The 8,622-nt window shown below is 45.8% G+C and overlaps 1 protein-coding gene across 1 annotated transcript in view; it reads left to right on the top strand.

Annotated features, from left to right (window-relative positions):
* Positions 1-3,275: 3,275 nt before the first annotated feature.
* Positions 3,276-8,622, top strand: part of T265_13272 (hypothetical protein) — a gene marked incomplete at both ends in the record, with an annotated part of 41,335 nt that continues 35,988 nt past the window's right edge. Inside the window, 5 exon segments of the mRNA XM_009168069.1 lie at positions 3,276-3,568; positions 3,577-3,730; positions 4,497-4,642; positions 4,793-4,925; positions 6,420-6,779. Of these exon segments, the coding sequence (XP_009166333.1) occupies positions 3,276-3,568; positions 3,577-3,730; positions 4,497-4,642; positions 4,793-4,925; positions 6,420-6,779 (1,086 nt within the window).

The following is an 8,622-nucleotide window of genomic DNA, read 5'->3' as shown; positions in this document are numbered from 1 at the left end:
CCAGACGAGGAGGAAGGAAAATATCAGCCACTAAGGAATCGTGAATTTATTACAGTGGTCCTTGGGAAATTCCAGTATGAGTTGTTCCAATCATGTGGGGAATGCAAAAGGATTTCTACCAGGGAAAGGCAGGCATCGATTAACAGAACGATACAAGCAACGGAACGGATCGACGTTCAAAATCAGAATGATACATGGAGTTGATCACTTAACTATCGCTGAAGTCTGATAGACGCATGCCCCCATCCAGGTTGCGGATTCAATAGCAATTGCTTGATACCGTTGGGCATATATCCCTCATACGACCATGCTGAGTTCTGTGTAGTCGTGGGCTGTTATTCAACCCACAAGAAGCACGGAAACTGTCACGGTACAAATATCTACTTGCTCATACGAGTAACGAACTTTCCAGTATTTTTACTCTCCAGTCGATTTCTATTTGAATGGGTGGCTCTCTAGAAACAGTCACTTTTCGTCAGTCATCGACTAATCTGCGGCCAACTGAAAAGATGGTTGTATAACTTCGCCAAAATTATTCTTCGTTTTTTTCCACTGTGGTCCATGGTTGGATTTCGATTGGTAGACCGATGTGGCTTTATCTCTGATTACTTGCAAAGTTCGGAAACCCAGCCCAACTTAAGCTGTCAACCTGTCATTGTGGTCGGGCTTCTGTGCTGCAACGATCCTGCTGGCTATACTGGCTGGAAGTCGGTTCCTAAAGGCTCAAGCATGCCGGAAAGCGAGCGACCGTACTGCAAGATGTCGCAATAAGGGGCGAACTGGAGGTAAAGTCGTGCTGTCCTCTGCGATGGGAGTGTGAAGGTAGTAAGGCGTTTCCTCTAGGGGACCAGCATGTCCATATTTATGGAAGCAGCGATGCTGCTGAGTAGAAAAGATCGCCTCTAAAGACCACAAACTCCGACCTCCTAACTGTTGATCGTGTCCGCCGGAGCATTATTCAACACGGTCGAAACACTTTTAAAACCAGAGTCCCGTGCTATTTAAAAGGCACCTGGTAGGCACAGCCGCATAAGGAATGAGGCAGTAACGCCTTATTTCCTGCATCTCGGGCCAGGCCAGCCCCCTGAAGTCCATTGGGTCAAATTATTGGGTCATTGGCTCCCGGAAAGTTTCCAAAAAAACCTAACAACCACTGCCTCATGGTTCAAACTTGTGAGTCAGAGGCGAAAATCAGGGTCTCCGGACAAAACCCTACATTCTCCCACTGCCTTCTGGATCAGATTTTGAGTCAAAGGCTCAAGTTGGAACACCCTAACCAAACCTCCTTCGGCTCGGGCAACCGAGGAGTATTATTCGCCCCTGCAACTCTTCACTCACCGACCCGCCCCAACCCACCTACCAGTCTCCTAGCTGTTGTTCCGTGTGTAAACCATCGCCCAGAAAAATGAACAAAAATAGCCACCTACTAACCTCAAGAGATCTGATCCACGTTGCAGCCTTCAATGTCTGTAATCTATGTCAAATTGGGCAACAGGTATTCCTTGCTGAAACCTAGCTTTCCCTCTGTCGACGTATGTTGTGTCTCAGAAACACGCATACAAGACCCCACATCAGTCGTGCACATCAAGCCGCTTAGGACGGGCTCTAATGTATGACATTTCACACTTGGGGGTATCTGGTTCTCCTGACACAACAGTCTGTGGTATCTACGGTGTAGGATTTACACTTAGCCTCGAGACTGAAAGACTGGATCGCAGTTAACAGTCGTCTTCACGCTGTGCGATCGTATTGCTCGGCTGAGATCAATACAGTTCGATGCACCGAACCATGCTCATTTGTCATATCAGTTTATATCCTGACACAGTGCACTTCTGAGTGATAAGGGTAGGCCTTTTCGAAATTGGTCGCAAGTGCTCCGGTCAGCAAGGACATATATAGTAACTGTGGTGGATAATACTAATGCCTCATTGGACGAGAATGCTCTGAAGAAACATTTAAGTGCTCGATTTAGAGCCGATGCTCAGCGTATGGATAATGGAGAGTGGCTGCTCCAGTAATGTGCTGATCATCTTCTGTTCCTGGTTGGTACGAACTTACAGCAAAAATATACATCGAGTTGCTTAGAGGCCACCAACTGCAAATCACTCGTGTACTTAGTGGGACCATCTGGCAATCAGGTACCGGTGGAGAGCCTCAGTTAACAATGATCGTTAATTCTGGGGTATGAAGCTTGACTTATGATCATGCAATTGTGTGGGCCTGGTTATCACTTCGTCTTCCGTCAGCATTACGCGTCCGAAAGCAGAGAAACTAATAATGAACTTCGACAAGTTTCAGTAGCTCAAGAGTATCGAGGTGATCTGACTAGAAAGCTACTGCTAACACAGTCATGGAGATTGCTTGAAGGTTGAAGGAGGCGAGTTAAAGAAGCTATGCTCTCAGCTTTCGAACTGTTTGTCCAAGCCACCTTACTCGACTAAACAAACACTGAATATCGCCGAGAGCAGCAGCTCTAATTGCTGCCAGAAATACCATACCAGCAACTGGCGACCATGATAATGCAAGCAGATCACACATGCACCGGATAATCAAAAGCTTGAGGAATGACAGAGAACGCTGGTCGATTACGAAGGCCAAAGAGATACAGAAGGCTTGCACTTAGATAACAGCCGTGCCCTCCTTCAGCTAATTCCGTTAATCGGTCCAAAGGAGACAGGTGTCAACAAGACAATATGTGAAAAACACGGAACGGCGATTCACTCTCACAATAGTCATTTTGAGCGATAGGCTGAACACTTAAAACAATTGCTGGAAGAACCCAGCGAGCCTGAAAGTATCATCGGTACCAACGGAAATCCAACGTGAGATATCAATCCTGCATCCTACACTTCATAGGTGATGAGGTCCTGGTGCACAGTCCAGAGGATTAGAAACGAAAACAGAATACCAGTGGAATGGAGACCCTCGAACGTCATACCAGTCTTCAAAAAGGGCGCATAAACGTCGTGCGAAAACTATCGTGGCATCTGCTATCTGGCTCATCTAAGGTGTTACTTAGCATTATTTTGTGCAGACTGGTCGATTATCGAGGCAGACATTCATGAGAATCAACCTGGTTTTCGTCCCGACCGAGGATGCATCGGTCATATCTTTGCCTTGAGACAAGTTCTTGAACAGCGTCACTCTTTCAAACGTCTCACGTTGGTCGTTTTTGATACAAAAACTGCGTTTGGCTCTGTCGATCGTCCGAAACTTTGGCGTTATCTGACGATCAAAGGTGTCCTTTCAAATTCATATCTATTATGAGACACTGTATGCGAACTCCCGTTGGCGTGTACGGGTATACAGCACTTTCTCCTGAGTTCACCACATCCAGTGGTGAAAGACAAAGCTTCTGTCTGTCATTTTTCCTCTTCAACTTTATTATTGACGTGCTGCTTGAAATTGGTCTGCCTATCTCCGGAACTTCGGGGGTCCAAATATTCCTGGGACGTTCGCCCACAGACATTGAGTATGCGGACAATATTGTTCCCCATGGTTCAGATCCTTCAAAACGTAACGTAAATAAGTCTGCCTCATGGTTCGGCGTGCGCTTCACATCTACAAAGTGTAAAGCGCTCTGCATGAATCGGAAGTATTGAGCGCGAATTTCACGCTTGCAAGTGAGCTAATCGACGTAGTAGATAAATTTGACCATCTAGGCACTTGTATTTTTTCCGATGGACTTGTGAGAGTTGAGATTACTTCTGCAATGGGGATGTTTAGCACAGTTTTTGCCAACCTCTAACAACTACGGCGCCAGTTTGTATATCAAGACAGAGTTTACACTGAAGGAGTGCGCTCCTTACTGGTTTATGAGTCACTTGTGGCTTAAGGACTGGTGAAGCCTCTGTGTGGATTCTTGGTTTCCCGCTCCCCCTACTTTAGTACATCAGAAGGCACGGTAGCTTGAGATAATGCTTTTATGGAGACAAAGAAAGATTATTATTACCGTTTTATGGAGTAATCACAAAATGTTCTATGAGATCGCGCTACAATCTTGGGGACTGAGTTATGTATGCTCGAATTAGATCGACTGACATTCTGATCAACCAAAGGAAGCCTTCGTTTAGTCCTGTAACCCGCATGTGATACATTCGTTCAATCATCAAGAGCGGATACCCTCCGGACAGGATCAGAAGCGTGGCCTCTACGCGCAGAGGATGTATGCAAGTTGTTGGCCATCAGTGTCTCCAAAGCATTACTCGGGTCTGGCGAGAACGTCAGATTAGTAATGTCGGGGTCACAAGGTAGTTTTAGAGAGGACGAAACCCTCACGCTTCCTAGTTCACGCTTGTAAGTGCATGTACTTATCACGCTCTGTCTCGCAGAGCTCTTTTCGCTCAGCCTCGTACTGAGTGGAAGTGACCGACAGGTGGACAGTGTATGACCTGGCAACAAAGTATAAAAACAGTAATCAGTAAACTGAGTCAGGCCTGCCTAAATGGGGATCCCGAGACTCAGTCCATTAATGGTTAAGACACTGGCAGTAATAGCCCAACCGACCAGTCAGTGGCATTCGTTCATCAAAGGTATCGCGTTCAATGCGTATCTACACTATTCTCGAACTAACTAGGCATGCCATCGCATCCAGTGCTTGGCCGGATGTCTCTCACTCTCCCAGTTTCCAGTGGTCAAATCTGTAGGGGCTGGAACCAATGTGCCCATGGTACACAGTTTATACCTAATAGATTGATTTTTTCATTGTTTACCGAGCTTGGCAGTTGGCTTGCAAACGTCTCTTTCCCACGCGAGTGGACCTTGTCATTGAAATAAAATAAAATTCGTTCAGCTGTGGCACCTTTTCGGCGCCTAACTGCCATGCTACCCGGAGGCTGCACGAGGGCTGGGATACTGTCAGGTTGCCCATGCCTAGACAGGGGAGTTCCAGAGGCAGAGGTCGGGTTCGAACCATGGACATTCTGGTCAGTAAATTTGCGCTCTAACCACTTGGGCCATCTCCTCCGAGTACTGTTATCTTTGTTTATCCATTTAACTGCATGTTTCCAACGTCAGAAGAACTTATCTTGGTGGAGTAATAATAATGCGGTAGTATGCGGTAGTAGCTAGTCGCTAGTTCATCGAGATATCGCACAGGTCAAGTCAAACAAATCTGGAGAAGTTGAGTTCCCTCAGTGATAAGCACAAATTTACCTTAGTGCTAGGAGAAACAGGGTGGATGTTGTCTTTTATGACTTCTACCCTATACTTTGGCTTTCGTCCAACTATGCTAGCAAGACCCCCACAACATCTTTTTTAAAGTTATGATTCTGCGGAGCAGCTGTATGGTTACTGTTTGAATTCCGAATGTCGATACCATAGATGCTCTCTCAAGGTGTACTAAGATCACTGAGTGGCACGTGCGTGACGGTCGGTGGAATGAGGCTTGGATGATAGCACGGTCCTTGGAAATAGGAACCCAGATTGTACTGACGTTCGTAGACTTCAACCGTTTTGTTTTGTTTTGTTTTCAGATATGGTGAAATTCGTTCCATAGTGATTTTCGTTTTTAGACAGTATAGACTACCCGAGGATAAACTTCGGCTTTTGTTTTTATAGGTCTATTTGGATTCTTTACAAGACCAAACTAGTTAGAGAAATGCTTTTCGTTGAAGATAAGTCTTCCCCGTCTATGGAGACCAAGTAGTAATATTCTTTTCCAAGATGCGTCTTCTGCGTGAGATCTAATTGTTTGAGATCATTTGCCATCGATCTTGACAGGCCACCTTCGGTAGCTCTTTGAGATGTACTTCAACACGCTTGTCTTCCCTGGAAGGGATCAACCGGAAATTGTATATTTACTAGGATAAAATCGACTAGGACTGAAATACAATGTCTTTTTCTAAGACAGGGTCTCTTGTGACTGATCTTCATCACCAAGCAGTTCATTTTGGAAAGAATTTTTCTGAAATTCCGTGGTTTATTAGGATGGCGATATGTGGTACCTTGCAATCTCCAGGATAAACGACGTTAGGTACATTATTCTGACAGACGGCTGTTGAAGAAAAACGCTTTTTTGTGGTTCCCTTGGGACCTATGTTGAAATTCAAGTCCACTCAATAGGAATCACATTTAGTGGATCATTTTGCGTTGTAAGATTTTGTCATGTCGATGGGAGGCTTTCTTAGAGTTGCTGAGCCATCTCGAGAGTAAATGGGCTCCTAGTCTTGTTAGTCAGCTGCGTGCTAAATGATTAAATAAGTGCATGGGTTTCTCGTCCCGGGGTGAAATGTTAGCTCCTGGACAGACCTCACGGGGCCAAACTGAAGAGGTTTTACATAGGGCTGGAAAACTAGGCTTATTAGGGTTTTATCAAGGAGAGACTAATGTATATCTTATTATTTTAAAGTATGTTAACGTTTTCAGCTCGACGTATATTCCGCTTACTTTATGCGAGTCATACTTCGATTGTCTTTCAGTCATCCGCTAGCCCGCACGCCAGTGACCTTCGATCACCAGACCCACACTCGTTCAGCTGCAGTCGCTGCTGTTCCTGGGACTCTGTACCAGACTCACGACGGCGATCCATTTCATCATCCACAACAACTCCTTTAGCAGCTAGTTTTACGGGCACCAGCCCGAAACACGCCTTGGACACCTTGGAGAGGTTGGTTCGACCTTACTTACGACAGCACAACGTCTCACAATCGTCAGCAGGTCTGGAAGACTTGACAAGTTCAGCCAATTGCAATTACCTGACCAATGCGTTCAAATATCTACTGTCTCGTTTGCTTCTTCTCCCGATCTTCCAGTTCCTGTATTTACATGAATTGATAAAGGTTAGACTTATTGGCTTTTCATTGTTGGTAAAACTATTGTTCACATACCGGATATATAATCTTGCTGGTTCGGAGGATCGGAATTGGTTGATTACAGGCATGATACGGCCGATTTGACTCGAATCTAGAAGTTTTCCAAGTTTCAGTTTGATATGTGTTTTTTTGGCGCATCGACTCGTATTGATCTTACCACAGCCTAAAGACGACTGTTAACTGCGATCCAGTCTTTCAGTCTCGAGGCTAAGTGTAAATCCTACACCGTAGATACCACAGACTGTTGTGTCAGGAGAACCAGATACCCCCAAGTGTGAAATGTCATACATTAGAGCCCGTCCTAAGCGGCTTGATGTGCACGACTGATGTGGGGTCTTGTATGCGTGTTTCTGAGACACAACATACGTCGACAGAGGGAAAGCTAGGTTTCAGCAAGGAATACCTGTTGCCCAATTTGACATAGATTACAGACATTGAAGGCTGCAACGTGGATCAGATCTCTTGAGGTTAGTAGGTGGCTATTTTTGTTCATTTTTCTGGGCGATGGTTTACACACGGAACAACAGCTAGGAGACTGGTAGGTGGGTTGGGGCGGGTCGGTGAGTGAAGAGTTGCAGGGGCGAATAATACTCCTCGGTTGCCCGAGCCGAAGGAGGTTTGGTTAGGGTGTTCCAACTTGAGCCTTTGACTCAAAATCTGATCCAGAAGGCAGTGGGAGAATGTAGGGTTTTGTCCGGAGACCCTGATTTTCGCCTCTGACTCACAAGTTTGAACCATGAGGCAGTGGTTGTTAGGTTTTTTTGGAAACTTTCCGGGAGCCAATGACCCAATAATTTGACCCAATGGACTTCAGGGGGCTGGCCTGGCCCGAGATGCAGGAAATAAGGCGTTACTGCCTCATTCCTTATGCGGCTGTGCCTACCAGGTGCCTTTTAAATAGCACGGGACTCTGGTTTTAAAAGTGTTTCGACCGTGTTGAATAATGCTCCGGCGGACACGATCAACAGTTAGGAGGTCGGAGTTTGTGGTCTTTAGAGGCGATCTTTTCTACTCAGCAGCATCGCTGCTTCCATAAATATGGACATGCTGGTCCCCTAGAGGAAACGCCTTACTACCTTCACACTCCCATCGCAGAGGACAGCACGACTTTACCTCCAGTTCGCCCCTTATTGCGACATCTTGCAGTACGGTCGCTCGCTTTCCGGCATGCTTGAGCCTTTAGGAACCGACTTCCAGCCAGTATAGCCAGCAGGATCGTTGCAGCACAGAAGCCCGACCACAATGACAGGTTGACAGCTTAAGTTGGGCTGGGTTTCCGAACTTTGCAAGTAATCAGAGATAAAGCCACATCGGTCTACCAATCGAAATCCAACCATGGACCACAGTGGAAAAAAACGAAGAATAATTTTGGCGAAGTTATACAACCATCTTTTCAGTTGGCCGCAGATTAGTCGATGACTGACGAAAAGTGACTGTTTCTAGAGAGCCACCCATTCAAATAGAAATCGACTGGAGAGTAAAAATACTGGAAAGTTCGTTACTCGTATGAGCAAGTAGATATTTGTACCGTGACAGTTTCCGTGCTTCTTGTGGGTTGAATAACAGCCCACGACTACACAGAACTCAGCATGGTCGTATGAGGGATATATGCCCAACGGTATCAAGCAATTGCTATTGAATCCGCAACCTGGATGGGGGCATGCGTCTATCAGACTTCAGCGATAGTTAAGTGATCAACTCCATGTATCATTCTGATTTTGAACGTCGATCCGTTCCGTTGCTTGTATCGTTCTGTTAATCGATGCCTGCCTTTCTCTGGTAGAAATCCTTTTGCATTCCCCACATGATT

This window comes from Opisthorchis viverrini (genome assembly GCF_000715545.1).
Source record: "Opisthorchis viverrini unplaced genomic scaffold opera_v5_51, whole genome shotgun sequence".
NCBI classification, from domain to species: domain Eukaryota; kingdom Metazoa; phylum Platyhelminthes; class Trematoda; order Opisthorchiida; family Opisthorchiidae; genus Opisthorchis; species Opisthorchis viverrini.
Note: the sequence above shows the minus strand (reverse complement) of the source record. Positions and strands in the feature narration are given on the sequence as shown.